The 23,502-nt window shown below is 42.4% G+C and overlaps 3 protein-coding genes across 8 annotated transcripts in view; 1 reads left to right on the top strand and 2 right to left on the bottom strand.

Annotated features, from left to right (window-relative positions):
- Positions 1-5,096, bottom strand: part of LOC110982419 (ceramide transfer protein-like) — a 33,471-nt gene extending 28,375 nt beyond the window's left edge. Inside the window, exon 1 of one of the 2 annotated variants that reach the window (XM_087136763.1) lies at positions 4,673-5,096. In XM_087136763.1, coding sequence (XP_086992889.1) covers positions 4,673-4,954 — 282 coding nt within the window. In that variant the 5' untranslated portion in view covers positions 4,955-5,096. Of the gene's footprint in view, positions 1-4,482; positions 4,501-4,672 lie in introns of those variants that run through there. The other variant, XM_087136764.1, reaches the window with a different exon arrangement.
- Positions 5,097-6,041: 945 nt separating this feature from the next.
- Positions 6,042-15,416, top strand: polk (DNA polymerase kappa). Of its 5 annotated transcripts, none has more exons than XM_087136762.1 (13): positions 6,042-6,072; positions 6,524-6,774; positions 7,229-7,358; positions 7,691-7,802; positions 8,254-8,406; positions 9,077-9,752; positions 10,243-10,367; positions 10,962-11,128; positions 11,482-11,611; positions 12,077-12,248; positions 12,980-13,519; positions 14,010-14,067; positions 14,934-15,416. In XM_087136762.1, the coding sequence occupies exons 2-13, from the start codon at positions 6,624-6,626 to the stop codon at positions 15,016-15,018; spliced, it is 2,499 nt and encodes an 832-aa protein (XP_086992888.1). In that variant the 5' UTR covers positions 6,042-6,072; positions 6,524-6,623; the 3' UTR covers positions 15,019-15,416. The 5 variants fall into 5 exon arrangements, with proteins under 5 accessions (XP_086992888.1, XP_022095456.2, XP_022095448.2 ...); XM_022239764.2 differs by lacking the exon at positions 6,042-6,072 and adding an exon at positions 6,079-6,344 and having other exon boundaries at positions 6,598-6,774; XM_022239756.2 differs by lacking the exon at positions 6,042-6,072 and adding an exon at positions 6,079-6,344.
- riok2 (RIO kinase 2) lies at positions 15,065-23,502 on the bottom strand. The gene is made up of 10 exons (XM_022239785.2): positions 23,250-23,502; positions 22,174-22,312; positions 20,060-20,173; positions 19,464-19,518; positions 19,026-19,146; positions 18,418-18,506; positions 17,622-17,813; positions 16,816-16,908; positions 16,639-16,711; positions 15,065-16,443 (listed from the first exon to the last, which is right to left on the bottom strand). The coding sequence occupies exons 1-10, from the start codon at positions 23,313-23,315 to the stop codon at positions 15,817-15,819; spliced, it is 1,569 nt and encodes a 522-aa protein (XP_022095477.2). The 5' UTR covers positions 23,316-23,502; the 3' UTR covers positions 15,065-15,816.

Below are 23,502 nucleotides of genomic sequence, written 5' to 3'. Positions count from 1 at the left end.
AATCTCTAAACTACAGCGTACATGTAGCTCTTTCAGCTGCCCCAAATACCGGTATGGTCAGCAAATTTCTACAAAACATTCTTAACATCCTCCTGACATAATTCATACAAACTATGCCAAATTGGCACCATCTATAGAAAACTCATTTCTGCAAGCAGGAATTAATCATATGAATGAAATGAGTTTGGCACATGCTATGGCACACACTAGCACTCTGTGCATGTACATGTAGCTGGGCTGGCCCAACTGTAGTACTTGAGTTGGATCAGTCCCAATATCCGGTTCGGACGTGACTTTGTCAAACACGCAGATGCACCACAATTTGCAGGCTCCCACTGGGTGATCGCTGAAGTTGCGCGTTAACTTCCGGTTTCATGGTTCCATGTAAACGACGATCAATGCATTACTCTATGAGCAGTGCACATGCTGTGGGCGTGGTTTAAACTGAAGTGACGTCCCACTTAATTACGAACCATATATACTAGTACATGCAGTTGGGACTGTTGTTATAACATGTACATATACATGTAGTTGGGACATAACACCCAACTACCGTTGGTTCACCTGCTGTATGTAGTGCATTCCTCATCTAAAGTGACACTACGTACACTGTACTGCTAAAATTGCCTTGTCCTACGTGCATATCATATACATGTACATGTGCAGTGTATGTGTAATTTGAGCCCTGAGCATTAAAAGCAAACAGGTGCATATCTTATGGTGCATGCATGGACAGCATTGTACAGGTATATCAGTTACTGTTGGACTTTGACTGCAAGGCAAGACAAACATACATACATGTACATGTACATACAAACAAGGTCCCCATGACTGGCAAGTGCACATGTATGTCCATGTAGGTAGAAAGCCATCTGTGGGAAAATGTTTCTGAATATCTTGAAATGTACCAGTTTGTTTGTGTTTGCACAAAAGACACATAAACTGACTCCAACACAAAAACCTACTGTCGTGTACCACCATACACTACAGGTGCTTCCTTGGTTCTTGTTAATTTGAGCAGGGAAGATACAACATGTTAACAGTGTTCATTTACATTTGGACTACTACTGGGGCTTGTAGTACTTGTCTATGCATGTATGGTACATTTGCATGGACTTACATGTAACCTAATGTACTGTACTTGGTTCCATTTTAAGAGGTTACATTTTACTAAAATACCGAAAAAAAAAATTCACAGATTCAAAAACCAACCTTACTGAAACCAAAATTTGTCATTTATCAGTGCAAATTATGCCCCCCAAATAAAAAACATTGTTTTATATCACCCCAAAATAAATTCTACATTATTATTTTTTAGAATACAAGATGTAGCACAAGTTTGCAGGGGATTTTTCTTTTTAGGGGGAGGGGCTCCAAATTTATGACTGGCCTCCGGTTTTTACTACTAATTATATCGGGGTAGTGCCTTGGGATAAAGGGCATCTGGTTCCAATAAATCCTGTCAAATCATACCCAGCAAGCAGACTGGCTCAAGTGAATGTAAATGTAATATGCTCGCAGACATATGTAAGTGCCCTACCTTGTCAATCAGTCCAAGTACAGTGCCATGCCAAGAGGAGAAAACCTTTCAGAAAAATCATCATTATTTTCCAGAAGGGAATACTCCAAACATTTGATAAACATTTTTTCCCTCACCTTTGTTTCCAGAGAGTTTATCCAACCATTCATGTGTTTCACATGAAATTCACTCCACTGCTAAAACTTAATAGCATCAAGCACTGCACTCTAACTCCCACCAGGCTTCCCACTAATTTGCTGCGGGTCCAGCTACAGTTTGGCTTGCCCACCTGCCAAGCTACATTTCCTGTGAAAATATTTCTCTTCATTACAGAATTATCTCACAACTACCAGCCCTGACTGCTGGATTGGTTTTTGATGAAAGGCATCAAGTATCATTTTGGAAATGGAAAGATTGGCCAATTTTAAAATGAGATCAAATTCATCAAATACTTACTCCTGAGGGTCATTTGTACTGCATGGTACATATACTTTTTACTGTTACTATAAAATTGTCTTTTGCAACATCCTGATACCCTGCCATGGAGTGAAATTTGCCCAAGTGGCTGTGTGTAGCAGCCAAGCTCAGTTGGCCTATCTGTATGCACCTGTACTACTCATGTCTACATCTACTGACTTGCCAGCTCCACAAACTCTGATACAGTTATCTGCAATGCACTGAATCATCCCTGTAACTAACAACTACAAATAATCATAATAGAGACCCCTTATGGGTTGGTTTTTTTACAGCATCAGGGGCCAATTTCATAGAGCTGCTTAAGCACAAAATTTGCTTAAGCGGGCAAACACTATGCTCAATAAACAAAGGTTACCAGCTCAAACTCTATCTGATTGTCATGCTAATCAAAAAACAAGCTAAATACAATCCCAAAACAATATACATCACATGGAGGTTTGGCTGGTTACCTGATTTATCAAGTAAGATTTTTTCGTGCTTAAGCAAATTTTGTGCTAAAGCAGCTCTATGAAATTGGGCCCAAATGCAGGTCAGGCAACAAGGTATGCAGGATGCTATGATATCAGCAGTGAATGTACTCTAATATAGGTAGACAGCACTCATACTACCGTAGTATTCACAAATTTCAAAGTCTAGTCTCCTGTTGTGTTTTTTCTATTATGCAACACAACTTTGCACAGCTTCAGTGTGTATTACAGTTAATCGTTTGCCAGCACAAAATGACTTCTTTTTTCTTTTGGGCTGTCTTCATCATTCCAGTTGGTTTTACTGCACAATTATTCCAGTCACACCAGTGGGACAGAAGAGAAACAGTTGCTGAACAGCACAAACTGTAATCGGATGACTGAGGGGTTGTTTATTGCAATGCGCAAAATCACACAGCTGTGTATAAATTGTACATGTAATACAAGTACGTGTACATCTTTGTGCTGCTAACCAAAAGACCCAAAGAGTGACTACTGTACAGGCCAGCGACAGCTGTCAAGCATGTATATGTACCCAAGAGTGGCAATGATTTCACAGCCCACATTGAGGAGTTACATGTATACCAGGAAAGAATTCCATGATGGTCCAATATAGAATTGATGTCACTGGGCAGCTGACTGGAACCGCTGAAACTGAAGTCTAACGGCTGGTTCACACTACCTGCGTTTGTACACATGGAGCGCGTAATGTGAACGTCGCATTTGACGTTCACACTTTCATGTTTTCTCAAGTCTCGGCTGTGTGTGCGTATGTGACAAAAGTTTAGAAATTTCAATTTGTCCGAATACGCATACATCTTGTACGTACGCACTGTCCATTACTTTTACAAACAGTGTGCAAGGGCGTGCATTTTCATTATACACTTTTCACGCATTGCAGACACCTCAAAATAGACCTTCATGCTGCGTACACAGTGAATACGTAGTGAGTATATGAACCGGCCTTAACTGAATCCACCCGTTTCGGAAACGCTCAGCCACGAGTACCACTGATCTCCATACCGAGTACACACAACATCGGGCCGGGGGTGAGGCTGTGCATGCAGCAAGCGTTGGTGACCATTGGCCTAGTTACCTGCACATTAGTCATGATCTTAAGATGGTAGAGTCCTGCTAGCCCAGGTTGAAATGAAGACAATGTCCAACCTGGGCTTGCAGGACTATACTATCTTAAGATCATGACCAAAATAACATTTATATTTTCAACAATGTGCAGGTATCTAGGCCAACTTAATGTGAAAACCAATTGAACTTGACAATAGGTGGCAAAATTAGGGACATGACAACTATATGGTCACAGTTCCTTTTTTATAGCTCCATGCTTAGTCCGGTGTCAGGTCAACTCGTCCCCTGACCGATTCGCCCCTTTCCAACTTGCCCCCTCGTAAACTCGCCCCCTGAACGACTCGCCCCTTACCAACTCACCCCCTGGCCGACTTGCCCCCTGACCAAGGGCAAGTCGGTCAGGGTGCGAGTCAGTCAGGGGCGAGTAGGTCAGGGGGCGAGTTGGCTAGGGGGCGAGTTGGCAAGAGGCAAGTTGGCCATGGGGCGAGTTGGTAAGGGCGAGCTGGTAAGGGGTGAGTCGGCCAAGGGGCGAGTTGAGCTACAATCGTTAGTCCCAGGCACGAGGGCCTACTTAGTCTACATTAAAAAATGGAGTTCTAACATCCCACTTCATCTTAACAAACTTTTTTAGGCCTAATTGTTAATACCAGTTCATACTTTGTGTGAAAGCAACCACAAATGCAAATTTATGATGCCACCTTCATGACTTTTCAGATCAAATAGTTGAATTGCAAATTTTGCAAAGTTGAACATATTTCAAGTACAGCAACTTATGCTGAAAACTTTTCAGGACACCGAATTCGCTTCACTTGCACATTTGCCTCACTTTCACATTCACCTCACTTTCACATTCACCAGCATGCTGAACCATATTTAACTCAAAAAGGTCATGGAGGTAGGTTACACTACAACTTTGGTGTTCATCGTCCAACTTACTTCGAAACTCTAAGTCCTACTGCGCGCTACTCGGTGTGAGAAGCACGGAGTATCGGAGTGACTTCTCGACGTAAAGAAGAGGCAGATGACAAACCCCAGATGTTACTGTTAGGGATTTCCTTCTTCTGTCATCTGTAAAACGTTAAAAACTTGTTTTTACTATAGACCTAGGCCATGTACATGTCCTCACCTCAATATCTGCCCTGGCCAGACTGATGGATCCTCGGCACCCAAGGTGAATGTCCGTGTGTGACTTGAAGTAGCTGAGCGTACCATTCCGGAGCGACACCCAGCGGTCTTGCCAGCCGTGGATGTAGTTAGTCCACTTGTTCAGCTTGTCTTCGAGCTCCGGTACGCTCTCGATGCCGTCGCTCTCGGAGTCGTCATCTTCTTCTTCGTCCTCGCTCAGGAAGATTGCAGGATCGTCGGACATTTTCCGTTCTAACTCAATCCTACTTGTGTCATGCATCATCTAATAGTGTTCGTTTTGAAGCCTCTACTACCGATGAAAAAGAGGAGAAAGGAACGTTTCTAGACTACGGTCATTGGACTGCTCGGTCTTTGGTCAGGAAGGGTGGGTAGTGTCATGTGTTCAGTATGTCATGTAGGTCTAGCCTGTGTACGTGTGTTGGGACGGCTGTTCGGATACGTATATCAGGGTTCAATCATTGAAGCATTTAATTTGAAATGAACGGGCGCGGATTGAAAGAAAGTGCGCTTGGGCGTAAATCGAGACGTTGAAAAAAAAGTGGGTGGCCACGCTTTGAAGTTGATCACAAAATTATTTGCCAGCCAGCCCTGGATTTAAATTTACCTTCTGATACTGTTATAGGTGGTAAACTTTTGTACAGCTGGATCAACATTTTGATACAGCTGTGCAAAATTGTGAATTTAGGTCCATAATGCAGGTGGTGTGCACGCTATGATCTTTTTCTTGGAGGAGGACTAAGTTCCAGGGGTGGGAAGGGGAGGTAGCGATGGGGATAGCCTTTACTCAAGGTGTGCGTGGCTACCTGACACACGACGCACACCCTGGCTGCTAGCACGACAAATCTCATCGGTCTGCCTCTTGTCAGTGCAGTGACGGTGCACCACTGAGAACAGATTGCTCTGCATGCATCCTCCGTGAGTGCCTAGACTTCCAACTACCTGAGGACCTTGACCTCACAAACCCCACTCCATCTTCCCACTGTGAGCTTGCTACATCTAGAAGATATTACATGAGAGCTGTCTGCCTCATACGAAAGAAGAAGATTCCATCTTTTCTTGTTTTTCCCTCTTTTGAGTGTGGCCCAAATTTACAGGTGGTTCTTTAATCCTCTGTTTGCCCTGTGGTACTCTCCAAATTCTTCATGAACATTGCCCACATAACGTAATAATGCCAGATCCGGTAGGGGGGGACAAGATGGAACGAGTTGCATTTTTTCACAGTTTTCAAAATGATACTAAGCATTTTTCTTTGGAGGACTGAAAACAGTCTAATTTTTGGGATTTTCTTGGCTCCGCTAAAAATATCCGAAATTTAATTATCAATTTCGCAGCCAGTCGAGTCCAGTTCATGCAGCCATCGCTGTCACACATACCATGGAGGTAGAATCACACATACCAGCCACGCTATTCACACGCATGAACACCGCAAGGCGGGGGGTTTGAACACCGCACATCCGTCATGAAATATGACTTAAGTTATAGTTATGAGTCATGTGATTGCGTTTCTAATACCACAGCACTAGCAGTTTGCAGTTAGCACCATGTCGATTAGGGTTTGAAGGTCGAAATCAGTCATTGGTCATCGCGAGGTTGACAGCTCGGCCAAGTTGGTGTTGTTGCAAGGCAAAGCTAGCCAAAGCTGGATTCATCTGGTACCGGTTCTAGCTTTATACAAAATGCAATGTGTCGTCATGCCGGGGGCCGGGGGGGGGGGTTGTGTTCCCAGTATTTTTGCCAAGCAGACACTTATTAACTGAGTATATTTTTTTCTCTGATTCACCTAAAATGTTGTTTTGGTCTTGTTTTGGGTCCTTTCTTTTGTCAAATAAAGTCTTGATTGAGTGAGACTCAATTCAACTTACTGACTCAAGTCATCACAAGTCTGCCTTTACACATCGGACCTAGGCCTACAGTACAGAATTAGTTAAACAATGGACATGGAGGACACCGACTGGAATGAAGATGAGGTAGAGGAAGATGAACCAAGATGGACTGAGCCTGCTGACTTGCTTCTTGGGGTGCATTCTGGTGGTTGGCAGGAGGCGAGTCTCTCCTCAGTCAGTGTCAGTGCCAAGCCGAGTGGTAAATGCTTAAATCTTTATATAAAAAAAATCACTTGACACCCTGTGCACAAGGTAACCTTTTCAAGGTAAATGTACATGTAGGCCTATGTTCACTGCTAAATTTGACGTTGTGGGATGTGTTATGATCACTTTCTGATGGCAAGTGAACCATTGCAAGGGTAGATTAGTTATGTCCGTATATGGGACTCTTACCGATGTAAATAAGATTTTTTTTAACCACAGTGCACTGCCAAATCAGTTTTTGCTTGAAGTGGATGAGGAAGGAAATGTTCAAGGTCTGTTTTAGTATTTCTATTTTTCAGTATGTGGCCACTCGCACCTGTGTATTTGAACAAAAAAGTCACATCTGTGTTCCTGAGTGGACAGCTTTTTTCATGTTTGCGTACTCATTATAGCAGTCATTGATTCGAAAATCAGAAAGAATTTATATGGTGTTGCTCCCAATTTTCAAGTATCAACTTCTTGTGAGAGAAATGACAGCATCATGTCTCGGATGGCACTGAATGACAACAAGGCTGGAATGGACGGATTGGACAAGGAGAAGATTAACAAGATAATCATGGAGGCTTCCAAGGGCTCTAGGTCAGATCTTACTGAAGTTACAATTCTTCTCACAGTTGAAGCTGGATCCATTTATTTTGGAATTATATCAAAAGACCTGAATTGTAATTGTAATTGTAATTGTTATTTTACTGTTGATTCAATATTTAGGTGATTTGTTAAATCCAATTTTTAAACCTATTATGGTTTATCTGAAACAAACAACTCTTTTTCATAGGTGCTTAGTTAGTTTTTGTGAAATTATTTGAGAGTTCAGTGATTTATGTCTATTTGATATTGACATATTTTATTGATATTGTTTTATTTGTATGATTGTGATACCCATGAATTTACTAATCTTTGTTTTTGCTCAGATTTTATGAAAACGAACGTAAGAAAGAGGCCCAGGTCAACCAGCGAATAGATCGCATGATGCAGCAGCTAGCCGGCATTACACAGCAACAGAAGGCTGCTGCGCTAGTTGAGGTAAAATTCCGGCAGTTTTCCGTATTTTTCCACTGCCTGTAATTTGCTTGTGTATCGACTGCTCTTTGTGAGTGCAGTAGCGTAGCTGAGGGGGGGAAGTGGCAGATGGGATAGAGATTTTTGAAGCGAAGTCCATATGCTGATCTATGAAATATCATAACAGCTCATGTCAACTCAGTCCAAAATATCCTGAATGCAGCATTTGAAGATTTGAAATGTTTCCTAAAGAAATGGTATGATAAAATTTCTGGTCTTGTTATGTTTTGAAGTATAGTGTGTTAGGTGCTCTTAATAAATTCTGTATTATTTAATGATATTTAATGGTCTAATTCCTATCTGAATTTGCTGTTATATTTCTGAAGTTGTCCTGGTCTGAGTTCTTACTTTGTTAAAGAGAGGCGTACAGACATTGTACAGTTTGATTCCATCCAGTCTGTTTGTCTTGATTCAGATGGATGCCATGATCGCTGAACTCGAGACATCCAGAGACTTGAGTCGCAGCATTGTCCACTTAGACATGGATGCCTTCTATGCTGCGGTAGAGATGAGAGACAACCCTTCCCTGAAGGACAAACCAATGGCGGTGGGCGGCATGAGCATGCTGGTAAGGTTTTGTCCCTGTTCCCTCCCTAAAACGTAACAGCACCAAAGTCTATAGCATTTTTATTCTGGTAATGAGAGGAATGTTGGATAAAACGTGTGTGGAATCTCTATGGCTAGCATATGAATTAGGGGTTTTTTACATGCCTTGTGAAGAACGGGAAGTGATAGTCCCCCAAATAGGTTTCCTTGGAGCAAAAATTCACGCCTTGGAGTGGACTGCAAGGTCCCTGTTCACCCCCCTCCTCCCTGGATTTGCCAGTAGACGGGTGGTGCATTTGGCCCCAGAAATGTGGATTGGTATTAAAGCCTGGGAGTGACAGGTGTTACCTCGGAGTGAGAGGTCTTACCTCACTGGCACCTAGGCCTGGTCCATGGTATCCAGACTTATTAAAGGAGTGTTTCAATGGAACAGGTATATTTGGATTTGTAAGCTGGTGTCTTGACCATTGAACTTTATTTCCTGGCTCTATGAAATCTTTGAATGTACATGTGTACTCTTGCTTGTGGCACAAAGCATGAATTGCTTAAATTTGTCACTCATTGATAAAGTACCTTGTTAAGTTGACACAGAAAGTTGGAGAAGCCCTTGTTCATTTTCCTCATTGCAGTGTCACCTCGTATGAAATGACTGTTGCATTCAGTGTTAAGTACACGTTCATTTCCATATTCAGAGTACCTCCAACTACCACGCACGTCGGTATGGGGTCAGGGCAGCCATGCCTGGCTTCATTGGCAAAAAGCTGTGTCCGGAGTTGGTCATAGTCCCGACTAACTTTGACAAGTACCGGGCCGTCAGCGCGCAGGTCCGGGAAATCCTGGCCCAGTATGACCCCAACTTCTGCCCCATGAGCCTGGACGAGGCCTACTTTGACCTGACGGGCCACTTGGAGAGAAGGAAGGGCTTCTCGGAGGTGCAGAGAACCTTTGACTATAGGGACAGGAATCAAGAAGAGGATGGATGGAACGGAGGAGGCAGTGATGGAAGAATGTGTGCCAACCTGTCCGGTACCCAGTACCCACACCAGGAAGGAGACATTGAGGATGTTAGGCGAGACGGTGCTGTCAGCAACAGAACTGGTGATGAAGACATTCTGCCATCAAGTAGACATCATCAGGATTTCTCTTCTGACACCAGTGCTCCATGCCTCTGTGTTGAATCAACTGATTCTTCTGACAATTGCTGCACAAGGTCTAGAGGAGAAACTGAGCGAACTATTTCAAATGCTGTGAAGGTAGCAACTTCTGGAAAGGGCAGACAATGTAGGACATTTGGGTTTACCATCGAAGAGGCAGTGGAGGAGATACGATTCCGCATCGAGCAGAAGACACAGTTGACAGCCAGTGCAGGTCATTATCCATAGTATCTAACCTTGTGGCACCGTCTAGGCTCCTAGCAAGATACTTTCTGTAATCTGTCCACACTCCTTTAATATAGGATTTCATAGCATTGGATGTTGAACTTACCTAGCTTTGACCTTGTCATGCAGGAGCTTTAGTTTGGGCAGTGTAGAAGTAAAAGTAAAAAGTCTTCCACAGTTTCTGTGGGCTAGAGTTTGTACAAGGATCGAGATAAATTTTGTTCACACTGTTGATATTCTTTCATGTACAGTTTTAAAATTTTGAACCAGGTTGAGATTTTTTACAATGTTCTTGAGTTTTAACTTGGTTGCATTCTAGTCAAGTGACACTGACCCCTTCAACTGTTGATCATCATATAAATGTGAATCAAGTTGAAATTTTGGATGTGTTGTACATGTTCAACATAGCTATTTTGGATATTGGTTAAGATTTTCAGCAACTACAGATGCCCATCTTTTGCCTCGATCGTTATTTCCAGGTATTGCTCCAAATGTCATGCTGGCCAAGATTTGCTCGGACAAGAATAAGCCCAACGGGCAGTATCGGATTCAACCTGATCGGGAAGCTGTCATGGAGTTTATCCGAGAGCTGCCAATTCGCAAGGTCACAATTAAACAATGTTCTGGGTACCTCTTTTAGATTTTGGTTATTTCAGTTAATGGGTTTGTCTCACCAACCTTTATTATGGTTCTTGAGTGTGAGGTCTTTCAGTCTCATCTTCCTTTATGATTCCAACCCATTTTACAAGACGGAGGTTAATTTCAGTTGTATGGTGTAGATATTCATTTGAACAATCATAGGGAGGTTTTTTGTTATGGAGCTATTCCCTCAATTTGAACATGGAGGCTATGTATTGTTGGCATCTTCATGGTGTCCCAGAGGCTGTTTTTGTTATTTCAATTTAATTACAAAGAATGCTCAAAAGGTTTGCTTGAGCCTTTCCCGGGGATACAAAATGTTTTTCCTCTGAGAACGCATTGATGTATAACTTCTATTAACTTAGTTTCATACAAAACATTAAATAACTTATCCATTGTGCCCAGTAATGCCAACTGGGCTGGAATCACCAGTTCTTAACTCACAATCCTTACTGGTGAAGAATCTACATGTACCCTTAATTGGTACAAATGCCACAACTCCTAAAACCCCAACCCTAACCCTAACCCTACCCTAATTAATGTTGTGTTGACATTCCAGGTGTCTGGGATAGGGAAAGTCACAGAGAAGATGCTGTCGGCTCTAGGGGTACAGACCTGCACTGACCTCTACCAACAGAGGGCTCTGTTGCACCTCCTTTTCTCACAGATATCTTCGCAACACTTTTTGAGGATATCATTGGGGATAGGCTCGACAAAAGTTGAAAGGTACATGTTGTATCCATTGAATTTGTGTTCCGACTTGGCTTGACTGGTGTATATAAGCAAAGCTAAATTATCTACACATTAATATGAACCTTTATGGAACGTTCATTTGATGTTATCAAGACATTTTACTGAATGAAGTTATAGATAATTAAGTACAGGTCTTTCCAATGTGTTTGTTGGAAGAAGAGCCTGCAAATCTCTGTTTATTTACAAAGTTAAAATTGGAATGCTTTCAAATAAATTAGTCATTCAGAATTGGAGTTTGCTAATGGTTCCATTTTATAATGCCACACATTCAAACGTCATCTTCAAGGAGAGTTTGTTCTGATAGCAAATTCTGCCTCTGTTTCTAGAGACAGTGAGCGCAAGAGCATGAGTACTGAGCGGACGTTTGGTGAGCTGCACCGGCCAGCTGACCTGTACAGCAAATGTGATGAACTGTGTCAGGCACTGGCCGAGGATTTACAGAGTGAAGAACTGACTGTGAGTAAACCAGGAGAAACAAGGAAATACCATGTACCTCCTCAGTGTTAGTTTTCATAGAGTCGGGAGCAGAGCCAGTATGTTAGAAGTTGGTTGATTCTCTCCTGTGCCGCGAGGGTTTTTCTGAGGGTTCTCTGGGTTTCTTCCCCCTACAGCATTTCCAGTATCTGGCTGTGATCTGTGGGCAAATGTGGGTTGTTTGGCGACTGTTTAAAGGTGCCATCACTTGTCTATGGCTGGACTACATTGCTGCTGTGTACTTTGAATTTCAACCAAGAAAATAGAAATTTTTGAAATTGTTGTAAGCTCCGAGTTCCCTATCCATTATAGCAATGCCTAGCATATTAGCATCTTCACAGGATGAAACTGATGTGAGCTCTTCAGATAAAGTTCATTGAGAACTCAAGAAAAGTGAAGTGGTACGAAGAGTCAGGTACCTTTAAGTCTCTGGTCTGCTTTTCGCAGGGGAAGACAGTCACCATCAAACTTAAGACAGTCAAGTTTGAGGTCAAGACCAAAGCCTGCTCTGTTCCCACCTGCATCAGCTCGGCAGAGAGCATCTTCAGCGTGGCCAAGGATCTCTTGAGGGCCGAGATCAGTGCCTGCAAACCGGAACCGCTCCGTCTCAGGCTAATGGGTAAGCCCCATTGTGGCAAACATCCATGGCAAGGCTGTCGGAACTCCTGACAGCTGAAGTGTCTTCTAGGATTTGCAGATGGTGTTTGGAGGGAGACATGTCAGTCTACCTTTTGTGGATGTGGTTGTTTTGGTTCAAAACTGGACAAATATTTGCATCATTTATTGTTGAGTAAAATTTGAATTCTACCTTCCATACAAATGTGCACAATTATAAGTGTATTGATGACACAAGTGAGTAAAGACAGACTCATATAAAGTACTCCTTGCCGAATCCCAACTAAACTGATAGTGACGTCCTTAAACTTACGAAATTAACTTAAATTGATGAAGAAGACTGTACTGCACATGCTTGAAGTTCTTATGTGGAAGTACCAGGTTTGGTTCCATAAATACGCTGGGAACCTAATACAGGAACCTTAATATTTACTGCCCCTCAGATTGGAAGCAAGGAATTCCGCTTAAAAATGTCATCTGCCAGGATGAAGGGAATGTGCATGCTATTCATTCATTACACAGCCTTGAAATTTGACACATGTAAAACCAACTTGTTCATCTGGATCAGAATAAAGTTCTTGCCATGTAAAATTACAGCAAAACTATGAAAACAATTCACATTTCACCCAACTTCACCCCAATATCCTTTGGCCGTACTCGGGATGATATAAGGCATGATAATGCCAAAGGGAGACTTTATACCTAACTTGTACTTGTGTACTTTCTTTTCACCAGGGGTCAGGCTGTCTAATCTCCAACCATGCGGTGCCGCAACCAACAAGCAAGGCAACATCACAGAGTTCTTCAGGAAACAACGGCAAACCCCAGCTCTCCAGTCTCAACAGTTACCGAAGATGCAGCCGGGGATCAGCAACGGTGAGGAAAGACCAAAGTCGCAGAATACAGCAACCGTAAATATTTCGTCCAATTCACCTCACAAGAGGGTGGGAACTGACTTGGCCAATGCCGTATTGGAGCCCGAACTGTCCACATCCAAGGCACACATGGATGTTTCCGTCTCTCAGTCACATCCAAGAGACCTGGAATCATGGCAGCTGTCGGAGGAAAGGACAAGGGATGATTTAACGACTGCGGAAAATCACAAGCATACTGCAGAAACTGGAGAGGTTCCCAAGGGGTTGTTGGTTGCATCATCTGATCTGCTCTGTCCTGTCTGCAATGTCCCACAGCCATGCACTGACCTGGAGGCCTTCAATGAGCACGTGGACTTGTGTCTGAATCGCAGGGCAATACGAGATATGCTCAAACAGCAGGGTAAGTAAGTAGAAGAAAGTTTTCACGTGTTGTTTGTAGGTCTTTTCAGTATTAAAGTTCCGTTGCATTTTATTTTCAAAGAGTTAATCAGAAAATATCTCAGGTTGACTAATGGCTAGTGTTTGCAACTCCCACTCACGGGGACAAGGGTTCAAATCCAGCGGCTGGAGGTACGTTGTGACCATGGGCAAGTAACTTTACCCTTACTTGCCGCCTTCCACCCTGGAGTTCAAATAGGTACTGATTAGGGTAGAGAAGGTTACATTTGAGTATCTGTTTGCATTGAAAATGGCAGCAATGAGCTGCATAATGAGCCAAGACGGTTTTTAGCAATATTTATGGCCTTGATACCCATAAATATATTCAGTGCCTCAGTCTAGTGTCGAGGGTAATTTAACCCTAACCCTCCTCAATCCTTCGCCTGTTGGAGGACTGAGGAGTGTTAGGGTTAAAGTGTACTTTATAAATAATATTATTTGACAATTGACAGCTTCTGAGGAGATGCCTACTACTAGCCGGAGTTCCACATCCCCAGCCAAAGGAAAGAGGTATGAATGGTAAAAAAAGCAAACAGAAAAGCTAGTACTAAAGATACACAGTAAACTCCGACTAAGTCGGCATCGCCTAACCCGTCATATCGTCCAAGTCGGCTGTTTGACAAAACTCCCGATCGTCTGTAATGCATTTCCATTGAAAATTTCATTTCCTAATCGACATAGGTTATCATTTCATGTAAGTCAGCATGTTTTAATTGATCCCTTTGGTATAAGTTTCCTTCAACGCAGTTGCCAAGAAGTGCCAGTGCATGCGCTCTGCCCATTTGCTTATCGAATTTGCAGCCCGTGAGGATAATAAGCGAGAACGAATTTGCTGGGATCGACCATGGAGGTAGAGATAAACCAGGGTAAATCAAAGCCATTGAATTAGTGCAAGGAATCACAATGTACATAGGCAATACATGTGTACATGTTAAGTCGGCAAAATGACGACTTACAGCACAAGTCGGCATTCACTAAGTCGTCATAATTTCTCGAGTCCTGAGAGTGCCGACTTCGCCGGAGTTTACTGTACTTGCCTCATTTGCTCCCTCTGTGAGACATGCTCAAGTACATGTAGAAATCAAAATCCTGTGACACTAGATTCAGTTTTTCTTATGAAATATCAACTGATGGAATTTTCCTCCCATAGCAGGAATGTTTGAATTTCAAGCTCACCATTCTGAGTTTGTTTGTTTTTACGCAAGCTGAAATAATTTTTCAGTGCTGTAAATAGATACTGAAGACACTAACTGCATTATATTCCAAGGATTTTGTAAATATCCTTTTCTCGCTCTTGATACTGAGAGGTCTTTTGTGATGTGATTGTTTTTCAGATTGCTTTCTTTGTAATTTCTGTTCCAAAATTTGCTTTACAGGAGTTTGTCTGGCCCCAAGTCAGCGGCAAAACGGCGCAAACAGGAGGTGACACAGACCAACACGCTGGACAAATTCTTCAGCTGAGGTTGTGAGCACTTACTTCATTCATGTGGAAAAAACATTCAGTCAATTGAATTTCAGTCAGCACTGTTAATATGATGGCCACAGCCTTAGAGTTGACAGGTAGCTCAAAGCTTACAAAAATGAGAAATGATGACAATATGAAAAATGTCTTAATAAAGTGTGCTGGACTTGCCAAAGTCCAATGAACTGTCATGCACTAAAAAATAAGCGAGGTCACTGAATGTGCTTCAGCTTTTTTGAATGAGTTGTACAGATTTCTATGCAGTAACGAAACTGAATGAAAAGCCTGAAATATGTTGTATATTTGAATGAATTGCAAAGAAGTGCAGGTGTAACTGAGGGAAATGTATGATCTTGGAAGACTACACACTTCAATAAAAATGCTATGAAATATCAAAGATTGAATCAAAATTGTGTCTTTAAATTGCCACTTAAAAACTTAAAAATAAAGTCTCTGGTCATCTGATTCCCATGGTACCTCATGGACAGACAGTGTCAAGGCTTTTACGACACAAGCATTTTTCTCTTTGACACGTGAAACTTCCAAGCAGAAGATGAACCACTACAAGGGAGATATGCCTTTAGGCTGATTCAAAATTCAGGTGAATGCAAAAGGAATGAAAATTGGACGTCACGAAAAATTTCCAGGGAAACTGCCTCGAACTGAAATGGGTTCAACTGGTGCGAATTACGGCGTGAATATTTCATCTGAGGTCACAAATTCACATTTATTTTTGCGTCAAGTATGAACCAGCCTTTCCATGGACTGAGTTTGTTAATAATGAGACGTAGCCCGACTTAAAACCACACATCACTCATGCTCTGCTTGATGTTGTCCCGGTTATCCCTCCTCGTCTCGGTCACAATCCCCGCCTCCCCCTTTGCCCGCCTCCGCCGCTGTTGGGCTTTCTGCTTCTTCAGCAGGCTCTGCTTGACCTTTGCCCTGACCATGGATGAATCCATCGTAGAGCGGGTGGTAGCGCTGGAGGTCACACTGTCGCTGCTGCGCTGCCGGCTGTGGTGGTTGACATGGGCCAGGCTGGCTGCGTCCCGATGGGGGCGGTACTGCTTGTTCAGGGTGGCAATGTCTTCCAAATCCTCATACGGACACTGCCTGTCAGCTCCCAACTCCGCCTCCTCCTCACTGTCGCGGACTCCGCCCACTCTGAGAGCCTTACTTTCCTGTGCTTCATCCACATCTTCCTCCCCACACGCATCAACAAACCTCTCGGCCTCATCTACTAGTTTAGGTAGTGGATCAACGCAAGTCCTTGTGGATTCCTTTGTGGAAGTGGCGGCATCTTTTTCGTCTCCAGAGGAGAGCTCATCACTGCTACTGTCACCTTTGGGATTATTTGTCTCCGTCTCCTCGTTGCTGTCCTCTTCCCGTACTCCCTCTGTGGCCTCTCTCAGAGCTGTTGTCTCCTGAATTATGGTGAATATAAAAGTTGAATAAAGAACGTTGTGCTTTGCTACAACTTAGGACGTACACAAATTATTTGACTTGCACAAATAATTGAAGAAAAAAAGTCAGTTTTTCGACAAAGCTGGTAACCTCAACTTAAGAAATACATATAAAGATTGTTTTCTATGAGGTGTTTAAAAGAGACAGAAACTGACCTCTTCAAATGTTTTCTGCATGTCTTTTGTGAAGCCACTCGCTGAGACATCAACATCTAGAGAATTCTCCAGACTGGAGAGAGAAAATAAAAACTGGTATTATTGAAGCGTGGAATGCATCTACAACATGGTGCCGTAAATTCACTCCACTGATTTTCACATTTTTAGGTAGCTCACCAGACATCGGAGAACTTGGGATACAGCTCGCTCTCATACTGGAAACGTCGGAGGAAGAAATCGCGCACACACTGAACGTCCCGATCAAAATACCTAGAGAAAATAGAAAGTACACCAGTTCCTGTATTTTCAAGATTTATTTTTCGCTTTGGGGAGATGTTAATTTTTAATTTTTTTTTGCCATTTTGTTCCATTGCCTTGCTAAGCCTTCACTGTGCCTCCAGCATTGACTATCTCTCTGGCCACAGAATCACAATCACAGACCTGTCCTCATTGAAACCAGTGGGAAATACTCTCAGTGTTCACATTTCATTTCCAGTGGACCGATCATTTTAGCAGAAATTGAAAATTGAAATACATCTCTGTCCATATAAAACTTTTCCTATGTCACATTTTTCACCCTTTTGTCACCAACTGCAAAATGACCTTACACATTTCTCAGTATCTGTAAACAGATTACAGACTTTGACCAATGAGACCCTGCAGGCATACCAGAATTGTTACCATCAAGAGTTACATTTCTGTTCAGTGGATGACAACTATTGAGATAGTTGCAAGTTGGTGGTGGCCATCCGAGGTGCTGTAGTTTAGTACATCATAATTCACTCCACAAGTCCTTTCATGAGACCAGTCGTAAGTAACGGTGAGATATGACAGAGGAATGCTATGGATACATTCATCTGAAGACAAGTCTAAATGTATTTAGATGAATGTGACCATAGCATTCCTCTCGACTGGATGAGTTGCACTGGACTTGATTACATCAGTATTAAGTCCTGGGCACACAGTGACAATGGGGAACTCACATTTCAGCATTGCTGTGAGACGTGGACACCATCTGGGGGAAGTCGATGAGTGTGACACGATCCTGGTCATCCAGCATCAGGTTGAACTCGTTGAAGTCGCCATGGATCAGACCATGGCTGGCTAGCCGCATGATGAGATTCATCAGGTCGTTGTAAGTGGCCGCGGGGTCGGCAAGATGGTGGATTTGGTTCCTGACAAGAGAGGAAGATACCCATCTTGTTCAATTATTCTATTCAATAATCTGGCTAGGGAGGGTCCGATGCTCCTCCCACCCCATGTGCCGAAGATCCACATTAATCCCAACACATTATAATGTTACTAAAACAATGCTGTCAACACATCCACAATTCTTAATTTTCAGGTGTAATTAGCTATTAATGACACAATGTGCTCCACTTCTTGGTACAAATAACCCTCCCCACCCAAAACACTGGCTATGGCCCAGATTAAATTATTGAAAATAATCACCATCCTAAAGCACCATTGTATTTAAAATGAGAATCCCTGCAACCGACGGATTCGTTTTCCCAAACTTGTTTGGTGCAGATTTTGTCCAGGTAAACAGCTGCTTATCTACATGAAGGCAGCCTTTGTAGGAAAGAACTCTTTATGGAAAGTTACTAATCAAGCACATGTACATGATTACTGTTCAGATTTTTTTTCCAATAAAGGGCCCATTCTGAGCGGATGTCAACATCTGCCAAGAAACTGAAGTCAAGAAAAAACCAAATTCGAAGTTGCCTGAGATTTTAAACATTTATGTAACAAATTTGTCAAACAGTGCCCGTTTCTTACAGTGGATACGCATTCATCAGCTCCATGACTACACAGTGTCTGTTAAAGTCTATTGGTTTTGGAACAGGAAAACCATGATCATGCAGGGCCTGTAAAGAATGACAGAGAATACGAAACATTTTGTAAAAGTGAAATTGAATCCATGCTAAAGAAATTTCATGTAAGTACATGTATATTTCAATGATGCATATGTCACTGTCTGGACTTGACAAAAATCTCTGTCTGTGCTGACAAAGCTGATGATCACTCGATGATCAGTCGATCGCTCAATGATCACTCGATGATCGCTTCTGTAATATGCTAACATTACATAAAAATGCCCCAAACATCACATCACCAGAAATTAAAATTGCAATCATACATCAGTCCAAACCGTCTCACATCCTTCATGATTCAGCAGGTTTTTGGAGTATCAATATACACCCAAGCTATCATTACTTCATGTGGAATTTCCTTCAACGTGCGACTCCCCTCCTGCACAGTGGAGGACTTTGAAGAAAAAAAAGATACAAAATCTCCTGGCCAAAAGGGCAGGGGAATCGGGTCATAAATAACAAAAGTATCATCCCCACCTTTAATGGAGGACGCAAAATTGAGAATTTTAATACCTTCATGAAAGCATATTCTTTCATAGCAGCCAGTCTGGAGAGGTAGAGCCAGGAGGCGTTGCGTCGCTTGCCGAGGTAATCCCGCTTCTCCTTCAACTTACGGAAGGATGTCCGCCCCAGCCTGAGGGAAAAAACAAACAACTTTTGTAGAAACATAACACGTACTGTCTTTTTCTCTCCTTGGGATACAGTTACCTTTCAAGAGTGGCTTCTCCAACTGTTCAGGCATGATTTTGTTTTTAAAGGTCGGATTGAAGAAACTTTGCCCAATTTTTCTTTCAACACATGTCAATTTCGGATGGACACTTTTCGCTTGAACGTGGTTGGTGTTGCCTGACAATGAAGGCAATGCTGAATTTCTGAAATCCTGTTTTTTAACTATAGCTTGTGTTTTTAAATTCACAAAAATGAAAATAACAAGAACGCAGGCACATGTACCTGTGCAATTTCAAGGCCAGTTGCTCCCCGTCGTCATTGGCAACAATGTAGATATCTATTAATGGGTGAAATGAAAAAATGCTACATCTATTATTCAAGTGCTAGAAAAGACTTTATGAAATACTTATTTGTTCTTTACATGCCTGTCTATGGAGCAGGGCACCACATGACTGAAAAGAGATCTGCTTGACAATAATTGGCTTAGAGTAGGATCCTGAAGGCTGCGAAGGATTCACAGGTTTGTTGCCAATATCTGGACTAAGTGCCAACAGATCAGCAATGGGTGGCAGGTTTTGACTCATTTGAATAGATTTAAATCACAGACACAGAGTTGTGTGTATAAACGCCCGTATTACACCCTCCACCACAATTCAACAATTGAGCTGTCAAAGAGCATGGGCAGCAACCCTACTATGTACCAATCCGAGCCAATGTATGTTTTCGTTCATCTCAATCGAGAGATTCTCCCAGATGATCGGGCCAACACAAAACCACAGCCCAAACTTGCCAATCTTATCCAAAGTCTGAAGCAGACTGGTGATTGTATACCGTAGGAATTTCAGTGACACTTTAGTTGAAAATGCTTTGATGCATACCTGATTCCTTGCCTACTCCGATTTGGTTGCCCACTGACGCGAGTACATTCCTCGCAGCGAGGGCTTTCAATGCCAAGTAGTCATAGCCAGGGTAGGTCAGCCGATAACCTGGATCTGGGAAGAAAATAAAACAAGCATTGAACTCTGAAATGCCGTCCACTATTCTCAAGGGGAAAAAAGCTGCTCTGAAACAGAAAGGCTGCATTTTAACCACTTCGTGCCGGTGGCAATAATCAATGTTGATAATGATGGGGCAGGATAATTACCGTTTTTTTTTCTGTTTTCAAAATTCTTTAAAAATTCTTCATTTACTTGACACTTACACCCACACGAAGAACTGTCTGGTTTCTACTCCAATCTGACAGACAACAGCTATTGATGCTGGAGTATTTCAGCCAGGCCTGCTGCCTGATAAAAAGAGCCCACATTGTGTGGTGTTATGTAATTTTCTTTGGTTCACAAACCTGGCACAGTGCGCTGCTGACCTCTTTTCAATGGGGGCCAGATTAGCGTGCAGCGGTACTATGTGGCTCATCGCTGCGGTGGTGGAGCGCTTTCGTTCCCGGTGGTAATTCCCTCTTGCTAAAACCCCCAAACCATGGTATACTGTTTCCAAACAAGGCTGGATTATCTCCACTATTGAGACTGAAAAAATGTTGGTAATGCCCAGCAGCCAGGTCTTTTGTTACAAGGCCAAGTTCCCTCTGTCCGATTTCGGGGACCTTGGCCACGCATATAAAAAATATGTGTCCGGTACCAGAAACCCTGGCGGCAAGTTTTTTTTTTTAACAAAAACAAAATCCTCTCAACATGACGTCGCATTTAAAGACAGAGTCCCCTGAAACCCAACACCACTTGATGCAATAATTTAACTTTCTTCTGAAAATGACACTGGGATACCACTTCTAGACGCATTTGGACACTTCTGCATCACTGTGCCAGTGAAACGCAAGCGAGACAAGAAAGTGGATTTTGAAATGAAACTGGTAAGTAATGCGTCAGTCGAACTTCTCTAGCAGAACAGCTGACTGACCTGCCTGGCTGGATTTAAATGCGCTTTTTGAAGTAAAAAAATTAGTTCTACTTCTGGTTACGTGACTGATCCTAAATTTTTGGTGTGACTGTAAAATTTTTACATGTATCGGTGTAAGTTAGAAAAACACATTTAAAAATTTTAAAAAAGGAAACAAAATCCTTTCTTCCTGTCCTTACAAAACACCTCTCAACATTTTTTTCACATCTAAAAGCTTGTATTTTTGTCTGCCTGCTTACATTCACAACATTTAGAAAGCAAGTTCTGTTATTTTCACAAGTTTCCTTTGCATTTTGCTATCGCAATGGTGAAAACAATGGTGTTAATAACGAGGTTATGCTGCTTGTACATGACAATCAGCCCGATGTGAACTCAACACGACATGAGCTATAAAGATTTCATTGGTTTTTGTGAGAGATAAAGTTAAACTGGCATTGTTAGAAAATGATACCAGCCAACATATCAGTACTCAGGTTGTTTGCACGTCTGAACGACCGTGCAATGAACAGACCGTTGTGCCGTGCACTACTGTATGTGGCACATGAGCCTGGCGCATGATAGCAGGCAATCACTGTGTACTGTGGAATTATACCATGAACTCAAGAGTGCTGCAATGGTGATTTGAAACACAAGTCGTAAAATGTGATGACAGTTTTGAAAATATGGCAATGTTCCTCAAATGATCACTGTCCTGCCAGGCCATCGTTTTTGGAGAATGCAGTGGCCTGATGAATTTTTTGGTGGCCCCGGGCCAGCAGACCAATGTTAATTTTGACCCCTGTTTACAGGTACCGTAATTTTCAGAACGTAAGCCACGGGTTATATCGATTCTCACACTGGAAAATGTCTTTTGAAACACTTCTGTTGTTACAGTGCATCTGCCATAACTGGGGAGGGGCCTAATATCATTCGTACTTCTTGACAGAGAAAATCTCGCTAAGCAAATTTAAATGATAGCAACTCATAAGCGATGCCCCCAACTGTGACTTTTTGGCTGGTAACCCATTTTTGCTGAGACAACATTTCCAAGTCAGTGGCTGTATGGAATTGGCCTGTTACGACACTGAGTACAAGGGCTTACATCTGCCGTGTTCCCAGGCAATCAGCTTGTTGCGCACCAGCTCCTTCAAGAGCTTGTAACAGCCACCGTGACGGAGGTTGGCGATGGATGCAACCAGTGACCCTGGCACAATCTCATGATTCTTCATTCCCATCTCAAGCTAAAGATCAAGGTTCAAGGTAAAACAACAATTACAAAATAAATAACTTAGATCTGGGATATATTCTGCTCTGGTAAAGAATCAGGATTTCACTGGACTCTGTGCGGTTTTAGACCAATTTGGAATTATTCACACAAGAATGGTTGGGGACTAAAAATTTCTCCCACAAAATTAAGTTACAATTATAGAGGGTTTAGGATCTGTAAATTCCACCCCCCCCAAACACTTCAGAAAAGTTCACTGGATGTAATTCCATGCCTTTTGTTTTTGTTTTTTAAATGGGAGATGTTGGGATTTTCTCCCATTAACCTAGTCAGCTAGGGCAACTTAGTTACTGATACAATGTTGTAGGCCGATTTGAAGTTGTGTTATCGGGTTTTGGCTTAGACTGTAAGTTGTACAAATTTTTTAAACTAAAGCTACACGTACCAACCCGACCAAAGCACAGGCAAAGGACCAGACCAACTGCTTTAGATCAATGCATTTTCCTTCATCAATGGTCAGAAACACACAAATGGAGCTAGGGCCTTACCGCAGAACTGGGCTTCTGAACCCCACAGTTCGGGGGAGGGGGAAAACTAGGTCCTAGTGAAAGAGTTCCATACCGTATTACTACATGTATATATATATGGACAACACAAATTTTCCCTTACAATGTTACAACTGCCATCAGAAAGTGATAACATGTCCTAAAAATAAAATTTTAGGCCTAGCTGAGGAAATTCCAAAGCACTTTCTAAGAAAACGTTTTTTCAAACAAGTCTCATAGTTTTGTGCACTGACCCCAGAACTGTCAGAACCCATAGTTCTTGGGGTACAGGGCCTACCCACATACATTACATGTACACTACATGCTGCACATCAATTCATGCATCAGCATGTAGAAACATCTTACTAAACTCAGTCATGTAAGTAACTGTAGGCTAATCCAACTTACGGCGGTCAGCACGCGGAAATCTTCCCGAGACAGGTACCGCAGCATTGTAACATTGAGCTTGCCCATGCCGGACTCACAAAAGATCAAAAATTATACACGAAAAACGAAGGCCAGGCGTCAATTCATCGGACCATGGAGGTAGAATCCAACACCATGATTTGAACACTGCGTAAGGCATGTAGAGCGACAGCATGCGGCAAACATGGCATAACTTGTGGTGCGATGATTTTTCACTCACGACGTACATGTACAT

This window comes from Acanthaster planci, linkage group LG05 (assembly GCF_054643075.1).
Source record: "Acanthaster planci isolate LZ-2023a linkage group LG05, COTS_SCS, whole genome shotgun sequence".
Classification (NCBI taxonomy): Eukaryota; Metazoa; Echinodermata; class Asteroidea; order Valvatida; family Acanthasteridae; genus Acanthaster; species Acanthaster planci.
The sequence above is the reverse complement of the archived record's forward strand: the minus strand, read 5'-3'. Positions and strand labels throughout refer to the sequence as shown.

What these genes read in the sequence shown, in the direction of transcription:
- polk (XM_087136762.1), top strand. Translation starts at nt 6,624, where the DNA reads ATGGACATGGAGGACACCGACTGGAATGAAGATGAGGTAGAGGAAGAT. An exon ending in GCTCCGTCTCAGGCTAATGG is followed by an intron (nt 12,249 to 12,979) that starts GTAAGCCCCATT and finishes TCTTTTCACCAG; the next exon opens with GGGTCAGGCTGTCTAATCTC. An exon ending in TCCCCAGCCAAAGGAAAGAG is followed by an intron (nt 14,068 to 14,933) that starts GTATGAATGGTA and finishes TTTGCTTTACAG; the next exon opens with GAGTTTGTCTGGCCCCAAGT.
- riok2 (XM_022239785.2), bottom strand. Translation starts at nt 23,315, where the DNA reads ATGGGCAAGCTCAATGTTACAATGCTGCGGTACCTGTCTCGGGAAGAT. An exon ending in TCTCACAGCAATGCTGAAAT is followed by an intron (nt 16,909 to 17,621) that starts GTGAGTTCCCCA and finishes TATTTTCTCTAG; the next exon opens with GTATTTTGATCGGGACGTTC. An exon ending in CCCAAGTTCTCCGATGTCTG is followed by an intron (nt 16,712 to 16,815) that starts GTGAGCTACCTA and finishes TTCTCTCTCCAG; the next exon opens with TCTGGAGAATTCTCTAGATG.